Source organism: Mytilus californianus, unplaced genomic scaffold (assembly GCF_021869535.1).
Source record: "Mytilus californianus isolate M0D057914Y unplaced genomic scaffold, xbMytCali1.0.p SCAF_2, whole genome shotgun sequence".
NCBI lineage: Eukaryota > Metazoa > Mollusca > Bivalvia > Mytilida > Mytilidae > Mytilus > Mytilus californianus.
The window spans coordinates 96,214,350-96,234,824 of record NW_026262668.1 but is presented as its reverse complement, the minus strand read 5'-3'; the positions used below and the strand labels follow the sequence as shown (position 1 = coordinate 96,234,824).

Here is a 20,475-nt window from a genome sequence, read left to right as displayed (position 1 = left end):
TGTTTCTCACCTGCTTGAAAAAGTGTGGGCTCCACCCTCTGTATTGTATACAACATTTGTTAAGAAATTATCTGGTCCACTTTGATCAAAATGAATAACTGTAGTTTGTGTTTTGTTGCGACCAAACACATCTAACGCACGAACCCATATTTGTTGTGAATCTCCATCTCCTATTGTGCCTGCAGCCACATCTAGAACAGAATGTTCTGCCAATGGATAAATGTCCTCCCAACCATCACCAGGAGCCTCAGATGATGGTCTACTGACAATTTCATGGTTTATTTGGAACTTAACAATACCGTTTATATTAGAAATACTTTCAACTGTTCTGTCCCCTTCATGGTCATCATAATTTGTCAAGATTCGTTTATAGTTATGACGACGTATGTTATCACTTAATCGTGGGTTGTAGTCTAAAACCTTTGCCAAAATATGTTCCTGATGATGCAAAGAATTGCTGAACAAACCTTCCCATATTACTGTTATATCATTTTTAGCATTAGGTTTGAAATCTGTTTGCCACGAATAGTTTGTTTCAATATTCGCAGATGATACAAATAGGCGATGAGAGCTATTAACAGTCACATCTGAGATATCGTCGAATATAACAATACGTCGGACGTATTCAGAGTTATTCGCAACATCGTTCACTTCCAGTATACATGAATATACTCCAGGTTCCGTCGGCTTGTAAGTCGGGTATGTTAAGTTGTTACCCAATATGTTGGTTATTAACAAAGGTGAAGGGTTGGTATTATTTGTTATCAGGGGTTCTTGTAATCCCTCCGCATCCGCATTATATTCCATCTTCCATACTTCAAAAGTATAACTAGAAATGCCGGAAAGATAATCGGTCCAACCTAACCAATACGGACGAATTTCGATCTGCATAAATAAGAATTTATGTACAATGAACTTTGTTTTAAATTATGTTTTTTGTTTTATTTGAAATGAAATTTTTAACACAATAATTTTCTTGGACTGACAATTTATCGCAGGATTTTTGTGCGAATGAAAAAACACTAGTACAATTTGCAGAAATATCTATTCAATCTTGATAAAATTATTTGTAGAGAATACTTGTTCAAAACTTTTTATGTGTGTTAACAAAAGGTGTATAGTCGAAGAGAATCTATTCTGTTCCATGTATGTATTTGATAAAGGTGGGTTCAAATCAATAATTAATCTTGTACATACTATCTGATATTTAAGACCTAAAACACATTTAGAAAATATTCGTCCAGTGTGTTAGAATTATAAATAATACAGTTTGCAGTGCAATACATAGTTCTATTTTAATTGAAATAATTAAGCTACTTTTTAATTATCGATCTTTCAGATAACAAATGTAACAGAACCATCTATCTGCTACCAATATACATATTCAATAACAAATCGTTTTATGTCATACCGATGTGATATCATTCTGCAATTGCATGGCATGATAGGAACAAGTGGACGTTTCTGTGCAGTGGATAGGCACTCCAAAATCAAACTTGAACTCCAAAACATCAATAGTAGTTGCTCCATTATAAAACTCAACTCCGGTCACAGTACCGTCGTCTATTTTCATTAGCTCCAGTTTTCCACCTGATCTTGCTACAAATTCTAATATTAATCTAAAATCGAATAAAACAAATTACTCATTCTGTATTTTTTTTTCAATTTAGAAAGAGTGTTTCAGTAAACCATATAAATATTTCTTCTTTTCATATAAAGTTTCAAATGTAGGTCCTCTTTTCCTTTGTATAATTAAAAGATGTAAGACCAGTATTTTACATGATTAGCAATAATGTAGCCATAAGCATTTGGAGGATGGTTTCAACTTTCGCAAACTTTTAAAGAGATACAAAGAGCGTACCGTTAAAACGACCGATCGATATCATACTTACTTTTTTATAACTTTTTTGCGATTGGAAAAACAAGTCAACCTTCATGTTCAATGTTTTACTTTTTCTAAAATGTGACTAATTCCACCGTACTACTGTTATACGTGCAAATACTATTTCAATGGTATATTGCCTTCGTCCCAAAATTGTAAAAAAACACACAATACTTTAAGCAATATAACAAAGCTTACGTATCTCCTGATGTTAGCTTAAGTTGTTTGTCAACATTAAAGTTACATTGTAAGTCATCCACTGGCTTCATATTACTGGCATGTGCACATTTTAAGATGGTGTCGTTGTTACCTGTAAAGAAAAAAAAAAACCAATTTGTTCAAACCATTTAATCCAGACAAAATCAACACAAGTGTAGGAGAGAACTGTCGTGGATTTTATTGAAAATCATGAATATCATTTTGATAAACACCAAACGAATAGAAAATAAATAACGCAGATGACACATTTAACAGATCCGTTTTTATTTGATGCTTTTTGTACTATTTTCTGTTGTGTTAGCTTTGTACGCATGTCAACACGATTCTGAGCAATTTCTTACGTTTACTAAAACAGAGGAGGAAGATACAATAGGGAGATTTAAAACTCGTAGATAAAAAAAACCATTACAAAAGAAAGTGGCACAGGACAAAGAACCGTTTATAAAACACTGCATAAAAGCAAAACACTGAGCAACATGAATCCCGGCAAAATCCGAGGGTGATCTCAGGTGGTCTAGAAGGGTCCTGCTTTACATGTGGCATCCATCTTTTTTATCATGATATGTACAAATACGGTGTTAAGGCTTAATCGTTGATGATTTAATTGTTGTAATATTTATGTTGATTGTAGTGCTACCTCTTAATACTAAAGGAAATATCTGCTTTCGTTCTCGCAATTTTGCAGAAGTTTCATCACTAGTTGAACATACATATATTCCACAGTTTCCTCAAATCTTTAAAACCACCTCGTATAAATTATATATTTGGTTTCGTGGTAGCGTGTTCGCCTCGGGTGCGGAAGGTCGTGGGTTTGAACCCCGGCCAGATTAAACCAAAGGCTTTAGAATTGATATTTGCTGCTTCTCAGCTAAGCACGCGGCATTAAGGAGTAAGAACAAAGAGTGGTCGGTTCGGGGTCAGAATAATGTGTCCGGGTAAGGTAACATGTCTTCCTAAGGACTGTTATCTTGTGAATTAGCACGTTAAAATCAATGTGTCGGTCTAGTACAAAGCAGGGTTAATATTTATATAACATTAACATGTTCTAATCCTGAATATGCATATTAATTTAACGCTGGACGTTAAGTAGCCATCTTTCATCATCATCAAATCTTTAAATATGTTAGATACAATATGTATATGTCACTATACACCAAAGAAGATTTTAATGTGTACTTTATTCTAAATATCTGTACTCTAACTATACTGCCGAAATTTACTAAAACGAACTTACTTTACATAAATCAAACATAAACATCAATAACTGTCGATTTAGATATATCAGCTTTGTAAGGGAAATGTGCACAAAACTTGAAGACAAAAGGGTTGATATTTCAATCCCTATTGTTACTTTTTCTTTTTTAGACGGTGGTGTTTCTATGGCCCAAGCTTACTCGTTCGCTATACCTGTGTCTGTAGTGACCGTTTTGGATTTCAATGAACGTAATCTATATATTACTGTAGAAGTCAAGGATTTCGTTACCACACTTACTTAAAACCTATATTCTTTTATAGACACAAAAATTTGGTTTGGAAGTTTTGCTGTACCTGTAGAAAACTTATTATAAACGGGATAGCACATCCTAGTTTTTAAGTGATGTTGTTTATCGAGCCCGAAAAAACTTAAATAAGATCCGGTTCAAATAATCGATCCTTTAAAAAAGTTTCCTAAAAGGTTACTAATTTACTATGTAATTAGATTTTTGAATATTGTTCGCATCGGTATAAACATTGAGAGTGTTGTCAATAAGTTAAAACCCAACTAAATATTATTGCTCTACACCTATGAACTTATACGGTCCTACATACTGTCGATACCTATATTTTGGCAGTGAATAAGATCATGTTTTATCCGACTGTTAATGACGTCTTTTGCTCTAAATTCTTTGGATGTTGGATGTGTAAAGGAGAGGCGAAAGATACCAGAGGGACATTCAAACTCATAAGTCGAAAATAAACTGACAACGCTATGGCTAAAAAAGAAAAAAGATCAAGACAAACAACAGTACACAAAACACAACATAGAAAACTAAAGACTGAGCAACATGAACCCCACCAAAAACTGGGGGTGATCTCTAGTGCTCCGGAAGGGTAAGAAGATCCTGCTCCAAATGTGGCACCCGTCGTGTTGCTCATATTAGTAAAGGTTTTTATCATTGAATTATTCCATAAGCAAACATACCACATCTTCTATTTTATTTAATATTTATTGAGTTGTTTAACATATTGTTTATGACCTAAAAGTCCAAAATAACCGTAACTGGTTTTCTGGTGTCTACGAATTGTTGAAAGATTCTGAAAATGGTTTCATTATGACAACACAATATTTTGTGCATTCAATCATCTTCAGACAGGTTCAGATCAAAGTCAAAATGAATATTTTAGATTTAAAAAGGCGGAAGATAATAAAGGAACATTCAAAACTCATAAGTTGAAAGAAACTGACAACGCCATGGCTTAAAAAAAACCAAAAACAAAAAACGTTAACAACAAGTCCACAAAGCACTAAATAGAGAAATAAAGACTAAAAATGGTGCTAGACTAGATGCGTTGACTTACAAAAGAACTCTTCCATGTTATATTAACATCACTGAGTAAAAGTAATGTTTGAAATCCTCATGTGGTGCGGTAAATTTGAAACGATTTAATTCCATTATTAGCACTAGGTCGATGCCTCTGTTTGTTTGTTACATATTGGATTATAACCAGCCAAGTTACTCATTACTTTGATACCAACATGAAAAGTGAAAGAAATTTGAAATTAAGGAATATATATCTTTCTGGTGCATATTTTCGATTTTTTTGTCCGTGTTTTGCTATATTGTTCGGTTGTACTCTATAAAATTTGTAGTAGGTTTGTACTTCCGAAACGATCGTCCTCAAAAAACGAAAAAGACCAAAAGACAAACAACAGTATATAAAACACATCATTAAAAACTAAAGGCAGATCAACTTGAACCCCACCAAACTCCGGGCGTAACATCAGGTGCTGAGTAAGGGTTAATAGATTCTGCTCCACATATGGCACACGTTGTTTTGCTCGTGTAAGTACAACTCGAAAATAAGTCTAATTTGGTAGGTAGGTCACATTCGGAGAAAAAAAGGACCATCTGTCGTCATCTGTAAAACAGATAATATTCCATAACAGTCAACCATCTCCTGATGGCGTCCGTAAAATGCTCGAAGGGATGATTTCACCTTCACCACTTAGAACTCTTAGTTTAATTACTTCCTTAGCTTGTGCACAGCAATCCTCAATCAATGAAATTATGATAGGAAATGCAAGCCCTGGAATATCGTATCAACTGGAAGATATATACTACATATGTAGACACTGCTGGAATGTTGCTATATAGAAATGGAAATGTCACAATGGAGAAACGAAATCATCTCTTTTGTCGAACATTTTTGTTCTCAACCAATCCTCATTGTTAAGATATGAGGCAGACTTATCTGTATCTGTTGTATCCTTTACTCCAGGTTGGATTGGATTGATGTGTTCATTGTTACTGGTCTATGTAACTATATGACATACATTTTGTACATGTATTACTTTATTTGTAATACATGTATGTCTTGAATAGAGTTATAATAATTGAAAAACAAAAGGTGTAACTTTTGTGATTTTTTATGGTCAAAATTTCTTACCATGCGTTTTTGTCTGAAGCAAACAAAATTTTTAATTGTCTCATCATGTTCTAGTATTAATTTGTTTTTATTCCCTGTGTGTTTGTTGTTCTGTACATTCGATTTAATTTTTTTCATATATTTGTATGTCTGTAGATAGTTACAGATGAAATGTCATGAAGAAATGTGCCATGTGTATTTACGTCGGCTTCGAAAAATATCAAACCAATTAAAATAATGAATTATTTTTATAAAATATATCTGTACCTGAATTAATGGTTGAGTGGTTAAAATGCACACGCCCTTCTACTATTCCAAAGGTAACATTGGTGACATAGTTTGGATAACCTGGCAATGGACCAAATACGGAATCGGAATGAAAAGAAGCTTCGAGTGTAAACTTCAACACATTGAAGTCTTCTTGATTTGACCAGGTAATTCTGTCTCCGGTTGAATCTGTACTATACGTGAACAAATCTTTGACAGCCGTAGAATCATAAAAGGATATGGAAGAGTTAGTCCTATGAATTGATGGCATATACTGGGCACCAACTATAACAAAAACAAACAGACTGATTTATTTATTTTTTATTATTATCTTCATATAAAATAATCTAATAATCAAACCTCTGTCTACTTGTACATGTACCTTTAACAACAACATACGAATACATAAATTTCTCGAAAACCAAATGAGAATTTCAGTCAGATATAAGTAATTATTCAATGTAAGCTATGTTGCCTAATTTCGTGTATGTAAACCAGAAAATGTTTTCATGCAGATAAAACATGAACGATAGTGTTATTTGAAAAATGTCGTGTTCAAGATGTTTATATTTACATTATTTTGGTCCCTACCTATCCATATCTAATTATAACAATGATTATGATAATGGTAATAGTAATAATAAAAAAAATTTAAAACAAAAACATAAACAAAAAAAAAAACATAAAAATGAACATTAACAAAAAAAATAAATAAATAAATAAACTGGCAGTTATATGAATGCAGCTGTTCAACACCATCACTTAATGCTTCTGTTTTGCAAGTAATTTGGTCTTTTAATTGCAGCAAACATATTAAAACGTATTAGATATAATATAAACTTGCAAACGTATTATATAAATTTAGAGACAATATTTAATATACTTGCATTATTTTTGACTAGATAGAATAGAAACAATAACTTTTAATTTGTTTGAATTTGTCAATTTCAATTCTTGAAGATCAAACGTGAGAAATCGAGACTGCTTTCGATTAAACGAGCTTGACTACCATGAGGTACGCACACATACACAAAAATTCGTTTCCCGGATGTAATAAATCGATTTTTCATACCAGCTTCAGATATTTAAAATCGTCGATGCACTCCATTCGAAAGTAAAATGCTATCTTCCAAATCAGTTTTTAAGGTGAAATATTTATGACGTATATATCATGTACAATTTTGAGTTTAACACACAAATACGATGCTTTACATTGATCAGTACAAGTTTGTTTGAAGCATTATATTAAAATAAATTGTTAATAAAACACCAAAGCAATTCATATAAATCATTTCCCTACTTTTAAGATAATAACTAAAGGTAAATAGTTTAGACACAGGAAAAACTTACACTGTAAGCAATTATTGCCCAGAAAACCGTCTGAACATGCACACTCATCATTGTAACTATTACAAACTCCAGGAAAGCATGGTTGTAGGTGTGAGCAATATTGAGCTGAAATATTTCTATATATGATTTAAGATATTTAATCACCAATTAATGTATACATACAAGATATCAGAAAGCTAGTTCAATAATCTAAATATTAATATTGATCATTTTTGTCGCCCAATCGGGAGCTTATAGGTGCTAGCATATTAGCACGACCTTTTGGTAAGTCAAGTCTAAATATAACGTTATTTTGATAGTCAGCCATTTTATCCATCAAAGGCCTTTCTGGTATGGATAGCATATCATTTCTAGATTTTACTAAGATGTTCGTTACAATCGGAAGTTTACCATTCAAAACAACATCTGGTGGCACAAATGGAGAGGTAGATAATCTTCGGAGTCGTTTTTTCAAAGAACAGTATACAATAATACCAATTACAATAATAACGAACAAAAGAAGAACTATTGGTACTATGATAACAATTAGATTGATACTGCTTTCTTCTTGATTATCTTCTGCAAAAATAAATATTAAACAAATTTTATATAAGGAAAAAATACCAAACTCATGTTACTGATATATTTTACTACATGACATTTTATAGTCAACATCTAAAATACGCAATAGGTATTTGTGCCAAAAGATTATACACATGGTTGTTTATCACGTCATAAATGTTGTGGTTGAAAAAAGTAAATCTACGGACATTACATTTCCTTTTTTTTGTTATGTATCATGAAATCAATAAATTTGATAAGGTCAATTTCAATAAATATCCCGACACTTTCATACGAGCGTATAAGTGTTCTATCCATCGCTATCAATTCAAAACCCTTAAAGTATAAATCACAAATCGAACTACTCATTTAAAATACCATTTTCTAAAACTTAATACAATATGCACAAAGAAACACAGGATGTTCTTGCTACAGTCCCAATGTCTTCGACATATTCTAGATCTTTTCCTGCTGACCTTTTTTGCTATTTAAATTTCCATCTATCTATTATTATTAACAGTTTTCAAGACAATAGGGTAAACAACCGCATCATTTTTCAATTTTAAAGTTTCTCTTTCTATGATAGCTTTCAAAATATAAAGCAATAACGCCAAAAAGATATAAAACTCGTCTTTTAAAGGCAATAACTGCTATAAGGAGTCAGATAGCAATTAATTTACCTATTTCTTGTTATTGTCTTGCTGATTATTTTAGGATTTTAAAATTTCTATTTATCCATCAAGGTTTCAAGATATTGTGCAAAAATGGTATAAAACGTCATTTATGAGCAATAACTCCAATTAAGAGTCGACTGACAATTTGGTCGATGTTGACAAATTTGTTGATCATTTTTTATATTTAAATTTTTTCTTTATCTATAATAGTTTTCAAGATAATGGACACACATGGATAACTATAGTAAAATTTGTCATTTAAGGCAATAGTTTAAAAGAAGTCGTCTGACAGATATGATTCGATAAACGGTAGGTTGATTTGAGTATTCTGAACATTTCTGTCATGTCAGATTTATGGTGGTTTCACGATAATAAACAAAAACTTGCATTTTACCCATATGTACTGTTTTTTAGCAATGTCGGTAATATTAGTTGTCAGGCGTAATCATCGGAGCTAGATACCCAAATGATGATGGTGGCCATTATTGGTTGCAATTTGCCCAATAGTTTCAGAGGAGAAGATTGTCCCTTCCAGAGCACCTAAGATCACCTCTATTTTTGTTTTTAAGGGATTCATGTTGTTGTTGCTTTAGTGTTTAGTGTTGTTCTTTGTCCGTTTGATTTTGTGAATGTAAGTGATGTTTATACCGGTAACAGTCTTGTCTATCCTTCGTCAAGAAACAATTGTTTCAATTTAAATATTTCACATTCGGTTATGTTTCGGGGTTAGAAAATTTACATGACCGTTGGTTTATGCATTTGGTGATGTCTTTGGCGATGGTTATATAAAGAGTTAATTACCAATCCGCTATGGTGTGATGCCTTACCACTTGATATATCGTATCAACATATTTTATAGGAGTAGCACGACGGGTGTCACATATGGAGCATGATGGGGCAGAGGGTATGTTACTGCTGAGAATCGGAAAGACAATTTGAAAGTTAAATCATCGTGTTTGTCATAGATTCTAGTTTAAAGTCGTCCATCTGTGTCAATACCGAGGAAAGGATCAAGATATACAACAGACCTTCTAGTTTCTATAGTAGCCTTAATCTCAAATTAAGCTATACATCCTTGGCTTTCAAATATTCGGCTTTGAGCGTTCCTGATAAAGGTAAATCCAGAAAAGCGCTTTGGACGCATTAAATTTATAAAGTGTTGTTTTCATTTTTACAGCACTGGGTCGATACCTCTGCTGGTGGACTATCCGTCCCTGAGGGTATCATCAGCTCAGTAGTCAGTACTTTGGTACTGACATGATTAATAACAAACCTTTCTAAATTTGTCCGTTTTTAAATTTTGAAATTATAAAGAAACTAAGGTTAAAACTTCCTCAGGCAAAGTTGCCCTTAGAAGGATTTGGCTATTATTTTAGGTCATTTTTGATTATATAGCTCTTCAACTGTTTCGGTTCTATACATCCTTGGCTATATTCGGCTTAGAGTGTTCTTGATGAATGTAAATCCAGAAAAGCGCTTCGGACGAATTAAATTTATAACGTGTTGTTTTCATTTTTATACTGAGATATATGGGAAACAAGCACTCACTGAAAATTAGGTTTTGAGTGACTGGACATCAGCAATATATCTGAAACTGAAATTAAAGAACTTTGCTTGGTGTTTTTTTTTTCTTTTTCTATTTGGTAAAGGTTTTGTATGAATTCTGCGTCATATTATTACCAGTAGGATGCATTATTCGTATCCATTTAAATAATGACTATCTGGCATTTTGATGACATCATCTTCGGTGTATTTGTTTTTTTGAATCAATGCGGTTCTTCACAAAGTAAGATATTTCATGACCCAAAACAGGAAATGTATATCTACGATTCTAATTGTTGTAGAGAAAGTTCTGTTTAGTTGACGGTTTATTCGATCTTTCAATTGAGTATGGGGAACAGTAAGATCAAGCGTACACAAATCAAAAGTTTGTTATTACTACAAAATTGTATGTTTGTGATTATAATTGAAGATTTTGCAGTTGTACTTTAGATTTATAAAGAATCCACATGTGATTGACACCTCTGGTTAAATATACCCCATCACGATGTTTGACTGAAGACAGAATGGTGAAAAAACTGAAGAAAGATGTTTAGTCGAACACATTGGCGCCCTGGGTATATATAAACCCAAGTAAACAAGTGATTAGTGATATTTACCTGTTGAAAATATAGTTGTCAATGGTTCTAAACTTCTATTAAGATTCGTTCCATTTCCATACTCAGTGTACATTTCAATATCATAGGAAGCACCCGGTGAAAGGTCAGTTATTGTGTATATTACAGAATCTTTGTCAATCATGAAACTATCTGTAGTATTATCGGGCCTGTGCAAGTATAGTATAAATTGTGCGATCTGGTAGCAGGTTACACTATTTGTCCATTGAATGGTAATTTCTGTATTGGTTTTATTTATAACAGATATCGAGGACGGGCTAGGATCTGTAAGACAATGAATATTAAACGTGTAATGTGTAGTTTTAATTAAGACTTCGGTGACATTTCAAAAACATGAAAAATTGGAAAATAGTATGTAATATTGTTATTTCAAAATAAGAAAATTACACAGTGTACATATTAAATGACTTTGTTCATATAGAATCATTTTCAGTTAAATAGAAAATAGTTCTACTAATCATGGATTACAAAACTTAAAATTAAATACGGTTTTATTGGCAAACATAAAGCATAGATTTATAGTTGTAAGAAAGACAGAGAGAAAAAACAGAAATAAAAAAAAATATGTACTTGGATTCATATGTTACAATAGTTTCTGTCTTATTTGTCTTATATGTAAAAGGAGATTTACATAGTACAGCTATAGGATAACCTCTAACTTGAGCTTGGAAATAAAAGACGGCACATAACTTTGTGTTTTTACTTACACTTATTGACACCATTAAATTGACCTACGTCACCAATCTAAAATTAACAAAAATCTAATTAATGAATTAAGAAAATAAAGGTGTATCAAAATGCCATTTTATTTTCCTAATGTATTACGGCTAATCGTGTCGAAAGTTATCAAAAACATTATCGCAATTAAATGTCGTTTTAAAGTATACGTAAGTACAGTCAAATAAAAACCATAATTCATAATAAAACGCTGAAGATTAGAATACAAAATTCAAATACTTGATATCAATATTTATATGAAATGAAAATTAAGTTCGTATCTTATAATGAGAATATTACCTGAATAACGGACAATGATGGAAGTTTTGCCGTATTATAGGATGTTACGTGTAATAAATATGCTCCTGAGTCAATTAGTTCAAGAGGAACAGCCAGTAAACAGTTGTCAAAATCAAATGTCATAGTACGTGTAAAACACTGTCCCATAGGAACACAGTAACAGTCGGCTGTCTTCGCACAATCTTCTGTTGTCTGAAAATAAACTTTGCATTAAGGTCGATGCACAGTAAATCGGCTATTTCACAGATTCTGGTATAATTTTACATAAAGTTTCGCTCGTTGAACGATAACTCAACATGCTGCATTGATTCTTTCAAAATAGATGCACATTTGTATAAAAAAGTTCTGAAATTTGTCTTTACTCCATCAAATCTATTACAATGCATTGATATTTCTTGAAATTTGATATGTTGTTTCGAAAGATAAATTTCTGTTTTAATAATCAATAATGTAAGTTAATCCTATAGTCACCGACTTCGTTTTTATGTATTAATCCCTTTTTTACCTAGTTCGTTGTAAAAACGTCATAAATCGACATTATACGATAGAATGAAATTATAATACGCTTAATTCGACGTTTTGTGGCACTTTTTTCGTCGAGAAAACAACTTTGAATGCTGTATCCTGTTAAAACGAACACGGTGTTCCTTAAGGAAAATTTAAGGACGCATCATACATTTCATCAGTTTCTTGCTTTAATTTTCATTTCATTCTATTAGTCCTGAAACAGATAACATAATGTTCTTATTCGTATAAAATTTAAATCTTTATATGTAACTAAATTTCAAAATAATGCAACTACAAATAAAATTTAATTTTCGATGCACTTTTCAGGGTTAACTCTTTATTCAATTTAAAAGTATTGTTCTCTATTTTCTGGATATACGTAAAATGTTATTTACCTCATTATTGACAATTACGTCTGTTCGAAACTTTACTTCGCCTGTTTCATTCAGAACAATTTCAAAAGAAGCATTCAACACTCCACTATGAAAGTCTTGGGAAATAACTGTAATTCTGCAAACAACATATTTAAAGTTATAAAACATCGATACATAATTTAAAGTAGACAAGAATGCTTCTATAATATTGCTATTACTTCAGGGTACTTTAATATAAGGAAAGTGCTAACAGTCTAGGAATTCATTTACGGTAAAATTGAAATAAAATAATTAGAAATAATGTTGCACGATGTATCTAAGTACCATTTGTATGCATGTAACCAATTTATTCGTAGATCTGATTTTTTATGACACTTCAATATATATTTTACATAACTCAGAACTTAAATGTATTTCTCCATCAAATATTGCTGTATCTATTCCTGATGATAATTAACAAACATATATATATACTTTCAAATTTCGGGAATGTGTCAATGCTAGCAGCATTGCCCTAGTAAATTATATCATTCTTAGGTAAGTAGGAAAGTATTTTTAATACAGTTTAATTCAATTAATGAAGATATGTGAACCTTTCTATGATGTACATTCAAATATGCAAAAGGTTAAAGTGTTTGATCTTTTCCAGTTTGACATTACATACTAACCTACTGGTGAACTGTTGTGATCCACCATTGATGTTGTAGGCAACATTACTTAAATGAATAAGCGGTCCAGTCTTATCAAAATGAATAGTTGTTGTTATTGTATTATTTCTGCCCGTTACATCCGTTGCACGAATCCAGACTTGGTGAGAGTCTCCGTCACCAATGGTACGTGTTGTCATTTGGAATGATGTAGTTTCTGACAATGGAGAGATTTCGCTCCAACCAAAATCTGGTGGAACACTTTTTGGCTTGCTAATAATTTCATGAGAAATTTCAAATTTAATAATTCCTCTTAGATGGGATGTTGCATTTAATGTTCTGTCACCTTCGTTGTCATCAAATTCCGTGAGAATTTTCTTATAATCATGTCTATTGATTTTGTCACTTAGCCGGGCTTCATAAGCTAATATCTTAGAGAGAAAATATTCTTTGTCATGGAGATGATTTGAAAACAGATCTGTCCAGACTACATCGATATCAGTTACACCATCTACATTGTACTCGGTCTGCCACATATAATCTGTTTCAGTACTAGCTGTAGATATGTAAAGTCGTTTTGATGTGTTAACATTAATATCTGACGTATCATCGAACACTACTATACGTCTTGCATATATAGAGTTATTCGCCTTGTCGTTTACCTCTAAAATACAAGAATACACGCCTGGTTCTGATGGTGTATATTCTGGAAATGTTATGCTGTCGGCCATTATTTCTGTTATAAATGAAGGTTCTGGATTTATTGTCGAAGTGATTAGTGGTTCCCGCAGACCGTCTTGCCCTGGTACGTATTCCATCTTCCAAACCTCAAAAACATATCGATATACACCAGAAATGGTGTCATTCCAGCCTGACCAGTACGGACGTATAGTAGTCTGTGAAAGAAAAAAAAACAGATATTTGAGAAAAATAGTATTTCTTTAGCTGTATTTGACAAAACCTTTCAGTTTGTTTGGCTTACAATGCTCTCCAACTTACACTTTATTTGGCCTTTAAACTTTTTGATTCGAGCGTCACTGATGAGTCTTATGTAGACGAAACGCGCGTCTGGCGAACAAATTATAAGCCTGGTATCTTTGATGAGTTTTTTTTATATAAATTTCTATGATGAAACCCATTTCTAAATAACACAATGATTGTGCATGCAGTATCGACTAAATTATTGCATCACATATAAAAGGGGAAGACAATACCAAGGGGACAATCAAGAACCATAAGTTGAGAAAAGACTGACAAGCAATGGCCAAAAGAAAAATTCCAACAAGAAACAGTCCACAAAATACTTCACAGGAAACTAATGAAATAGTTGAGAACAATAAACTTTAAAAAACTTTGGGATGAATTCGCGGCTCTGCAAAGGTAAGCAGTTTTTGTTCCACTAGTTGCATCCATCGCGTTGTTCACGGCGAGTAAATTTCTGGTGATAAGTAGCATTCGCTGATGTAATAAACAGAAAGGTAAGAACGGGGTTGTGGTTAGGCCAAGTAGATCAAATCTATGACACACATGTACCATAATGGTCAACCAAATACTGATGACGTCAGTAAAAAGTCTACAAGAGTACTTCAAATTTCACGGTTAAGAATTCTTTGTTCATTAGCTTTTTGAAGACAGCATAAGCTTTATCAGAGAAGACATAGTAAGGAACGCAAAACCTAAATATCTTATCAATTAGGAGTCGTAACTAAATTTGCTAATGATAGAATGATGCTTCATAAAAATGGTAAATATATAATGGGAAAAAATAATGTCTTTTATTGTTAAGTTTAATTCGCAACTGACCCTTGCTGTCAATTTCCTTGTGGTAATTGAAATATGAAGTAGACCTCAAGATGTTGGTAGTACATTAAATTTCAGGTTTGATTTAATAGGTGATATCAACATAGTTACCAAACATTGTATTTCTTTAAAGAGGAATCAACACTTTGGATGACATTTCTTATTTTTCTATTTTTTCATAGTAATGAATAACATCACATTATTGACATTAACAATATGAAGAGTCATATGATGCTTGTTATAATGCATATTCAATCTTAATAATAAAGGAATAATACATACTTAGGTCTTTCCACTTTTCTGTTGAAAGACCTATTGTATTTGTTCTGATTATTATTTTTTTTCTTCCGCCAAATTTTGTTCTCGCGTAAAATTTTTGTTTCGCAATACCGTATAGCGGGTTATTTTCGCGGGGTGTTTATTTTCGCTTATTTTGGCGGAGAAACGAAAATCGCGAAAATAAATTCCGCGAAAATTTATGCATACGTTTGGTAGTTTCGAGGTTAACATGGTTAAAGGATTTTGTAAACGATCTCTTTTTCCCTGTTGGCAGGTCAATAACGGTATATGTTAGTTTTAACCAGATAAATGCCAAAGGGCGTTGTACATAATTGTTTTTTATAAAATAACTGTCAGGTGTGTATACCCTTATTAGTAAGTGTCAATTAGAATAAGAGTGTAAAGTACTCTTATCAGGTAATTACGCCATATTAATTAATGTCAAACTATATAAGAGTTGTAATCATTCATGATAATTTTGTAACCTAATTAGTAAGTACATCAAAGGTACGGTCAAATCTAATTAATTGTAAAATTTACAAGACGTTTGAATTTTACAAATAATTATCTAAGTTAGCGGTATTCTAATGAATAACTGTATCAGAAACTAATCAATAAATAAGAGGTCATTCCAATAAAAAAAATAATTAATTAACCATAACAATAGAAACTTGTTTGTCAAGTTTTACAACTTTTTAACTGCAACAATTTCAGTATCCACCAAAATATTTAATTGGGATTTAGGAATCCACCAAAATAAAAACCGCCAAAATTTTTCGTATACTTTGTTGTCCCCAAATCGCGAAATTTTACACCCGCGAAAATAACCCGCTATACGGTATGTCGCAAAGTTATTGCTTATATAGTATCATACAGTTTATGCGCGTTTTATTTTCACACATTCTAAGCAGAATAATTTTCTTTGTAAGAGTTATCTCCCTATTCACTGTTTATCAAGTGTGTGCATCTCCTTCGTAACAAAAAAAGATATCGACAAAATTCTTTTTTTAATAGTTCCTTACATCCTCAGAAATTTTTGGCTAATTTGGATCGAAGCGATTCGATGAAATTTTATAGGATTTATCTACCTTTACCAAATAAATTTGTCGGTATGTTTTTTCAACTCATAAACCGTTAACCGTTTAACCATGGAAACTTTTTATTTGAGGTCCCTAGGTCCTAACTTAGAAAATGAGGTCAAAGGTCAAGGTCAAGTTCTCAATTTTGACTTTTCCTTGTTTTTGCATTTTTCCAATACTTTCAAAGATATATATGAAAGAACAAGTGCAAAATGTTTGCTTTATTGAAACAATCTAATGGCATCTTATAGGAGTTAGTGCCCCTGAAATGTCTCATTATAGGTTAATTGATTATTACTTCAACTTGGTTCATTATAAAGCCATATGACCTTTTACAAAAGGTTGGGTGACATATGACCTTGAAAAATGACAACCAGAAGTGACCTTAAGAAAACCGGAAGTATCCATGTTTACACTTTCTTCATTGAAAAGTACTCGGAATCCATATATTTTGCAATTTAAATACACTAACCTATCACTAAAGACTAGAAAAGACTTTCAAAAAACCGGAAATGGCCAATTATCTCCTGGTTTACAGGCAAAAGTATATAAAAACTATATTTTTGGAATCAGTGTGACAGAAGCTATCATATGAGACCGGAAGAGACATTTACTTCACCGGAAGCAGCACATTATCTCCCTTATTTTACTCAAAAGTATATAGAAACCACTTATTTATCGAATCAGTATGAAGAAACTGATGATGGGATGCCAATTCCAACTTTGAGTAAACAGGAACTAGCTTCTTTTCAATAACTTTGAAAATTGATGTGGAAACAACCGGAAGTGACATTGAGAAAACCGGAAGTAGCAAAGGCTAGATCCCGCTCCTTTTCATATTTTCATGGGACTATTCTACTATTTTAATAATATATATATATATAGTATAATAGTCACAGATTTTACAAACTTACTTTTTCAGGGAATTTGTTATAGTAATAACACCTCCTCTTACCAGCAACATATAATCAGTGGCGGATCTAGAAGGGGGGGGGGGGTTCCGGTGGTTGGACCCCCCTTTTTTGGACGATCAATGCATTTAAATGGGGACATAAAGTTGGAACCCCCTCTTTTTCCTCTTTATCATGGGTTGGGAACCCCTCCCCCTTTTTAAAAATTGCTGGATCCGCCCCTGCTATAACATGTATTATATGTCTCTGCTCCTACCCATGCCCTCTCATTGTCTGTTGAAAATCTATATACGATTTAAAGTAATGAATAAACATCCACTATTATAATTAAACAGAAGAATGACATTTGATGATTAAATCTAAACATATGACAAATCCGGAATTCATATCGAAGGCAGGGATTGTTTAAATTTTACAATTCTTCCGGTTTCCTTACGTTCTTCCATGCTTTTCATATGTTCGCCTGCATCCTCGTATGTTCATGATTTAACATTTCGAAGTAATTTTGTACATTATTGAGAAAATATTGTTTCTATCGTCATTCATCGTTCTTTAGGTAAGCACAACATAGTATCCGTTTACTTGTTATTGTTATTGTTCATCATAACAAACGGACAAAAATGGCTTTACACAGGCACTGGTGTCAAAAACTACTCTGAATACAGACTTACCTGTGCAGTTGGAAAAATGTTAAGGCCTGGTACCCACTAGATATATAAAAGTTAAATTCATTTTGTATTTCAAAAAGATATAATCTTATTACGATTTTGATTGGTATTTTTGTTCTTTTCTGCAGCAGGTGTATAAAAATAAACATACACATGAATTGCTTTGATACTGTCCACTCAGTTAAACCCTTTAACTCACCTATAGATGTGTAAATACCTATTGTCCATGACAATCAAGGACAACCAAAACAATACAATACAGTGTTTACCTGAGAGGGAGCATCTCAAAGTTGTATCCCAACTAACTTACTTAGTTTATTTTTACACCTTCTGCAGAAAAGAAAATAAATGCCCATCAAAATGCCAAAAAATTATATATTTCTGAAACACAAAATGCATTTTATATATCTAGTGGATGCCAGGCCTTAAACATGTTAAAATTATTCCAACTGGACATATAATAAAATTGAGAATGGAAATGGGGAATGTGTCAAAGAGACAACAACCCGACCATAGAGCAGACAACAGCCGAAGGCCACCAATGGGTCTTCAATGCAGCGAGAAACTCCCGCACCCGGAGGCGTCCTTCAGCTGGCCCCTAAACAAATATGTATACTAGTTCAGTGATAATGGACGTCATACTAAACTCCGAATTATACACAAGAAACTAAAATTATAAATCATACAAGACTAACAAAGGCCAGAGGCTCCTGACTTGTGACAGGCGCAAAAATGCGGCGGGGTTAAACATGTTTTTTGAGATCTCAACCCTCCCCTTTACCTCTAGCCAATGTAGAAAAAGCAATCACACAACAATACGCACAGTAAAACTCAGTTTAAGAGAAGTCCGAGACGGATGTCAGAATAGGTAACAAAAGAAACTAAACAAAATGACAATAATACGTACCAGTAAATTATTAAAGGACTACTAGCAGTTACTGACATGCCAGCTCCAGACCTCAATTAAACTGATTGAACGATTATGTCTTCATCATATGAATGTCAAGCACAATCCCTCCCGTTAGGGGTTTAGTATTATACCATCATAAAATATATGAGAAGACAATAACTCGTGTCATGCCAACAACTGGTTTTAGAATAAATGTATTTAATTCCGATGCAAAGACCCTATAAGTGAGCCAATATTAAAGCCAAAATATGCAATCTTTAATGACCTGACAACAGTATCGTAACTATATCCCTTCTTAATAAGTCTGTTTAAAAGTTTGGTTAGCATTTGAGGTGAGTACTGACATTTTTGTGCTTTGTAAAGAATATTACCATAAAAGATTGGATGTGGAATACCTGAACGTATAAGATGTCTGCATGTTGAGTTATATTTACGAATGATGTCCTTTTACTGATGATAAAATTTAGTAAATGCTTTGACTAGTTTGTGATATCGAAAACCCTGGTGTAATAATTTTTCAGTACTACATACATTTCTATCGCTAAAATCTAATACGTTGTTACATACACGAGCGAATCATTCAAGTTGATATATATGAACACCATAAGATGGTGACAAGGAAACGTCACCATCTAAAATAGGACAATTAACGATAGGAAATGAAAAATCATCTCTTTTATCATAAATTTTTGTATTAGGCTTCCCGTTAATGATATAGATATCCAGATCGAGGATAATATAAGTCTGTACAGACTAGTTTTTGAGCAGAACTACAGCCATTTTTAGGCAGTTAAGCTGCCTTATATATGCTATCACCATAGATTTTAGTTTTTCCCACTGAATGGTGTAAAAAGTGCTATTGTTATTATCTAGCCGGCTAATATGTTATTAATAACTAATTAGGCACTTTTTATGCCCCGCCGTAGCGGAGGGGGTCATTAAGTTTAACCCTTGTCCGTCTGTACGTACATCCGTACGTTCGTCCGTACGTCCCAAAATTGGTTTCCGTTCTCTAACTTTAGTTTGCATCAACCAAATGTTATGAAACTTATACACAATGCTTATTACCACAAAACACAGATAAAGTTTGAATGTTGGTGACGTCACTTAAACCGTTCTAGAGTAATGTCCCTTTACAAATTGAAAAATTCCTGAATTTTTCGTTTCCGTTCATTGACTTTAGTTTGACTCAACCAAATGTTATGAAACATATACACAATGCTTATTACCACAAAACACAGGTCAAGTTTAAATTTTGGTGGCGTCACTTTTGCAGTTCTAGAGTTATGCCCTTTAAAAATTGAAAAAAATGCTGCATTTTTCCTGTCCGTTCTCTTACTTTAGTTTGCCTCAACCAAATGTTATGAAACTTATACACAATGCTTATTATCACAAAACACAGATCAAGTTTCAATTTTGGTTGCTTCACTCATGCCATTCTACAGTTATGCTCCTTTACAAATTGAAAAAATTGCTGAATTTTCGTTTCCGTTCTCTAACTTTAGTATGCCTCAAGCAAATGTTATGAAACTTATACACAATGCTTA

The 20,475-nt window shown here is 32.7% G+C and overlaps 1 protein-coding gene across 2 annotated transcripts in view; it reads right to left on the bottom strand.

The window, feature by feature from the left end:
• The window catches only part of LOC127730466 (uncharacterized), a 97,297-nt gene that overhangs the window by 34,863 nt on the left and 41,959 nt on the right, over positions 1-20,475 (bottom strand). For both annotated transcript variants that reach the window (XM_052238888.1, XM_052238889.1), the window contains exons 9-18: positions 13,303-14,177; positions 12,656-12,770; positions 11,754-11,945; positions 11,444-11,480; positions 10,719-11,000; positions 7,346-7,450; positions 5,996-6,280; positions 2,081-2,192; positions 1,412-1,619; positions 11-885 (exon numbers count right to left, since the gene is read on the bottom strand). In XM_052238888.1, the coding sequence (XP_052094848.1) occupies positions 11-885; positions 1,412-1,619; positions 2,081-2,192; positions 5,996-6,280; positions 7,346-7,450; positions 10,719-11,000; positions 11,444-11,480; positions 11,754-11,945; positions 12,656-12,770; positions 13,303-14,177 (3,086 nt within the window). The remainder of the gene's footprint in view (positions 1-10; positions 886-1,411; positions 1,620-2,080; positions 2,193-5,995; positions 6,281-7,345; positions 7,451-10,718; positions 11,001-11,443; positions 11,481-11,753; positions 11,946-12,655; positions 12,771-13,302; positions 14,178-20,475) is intronic.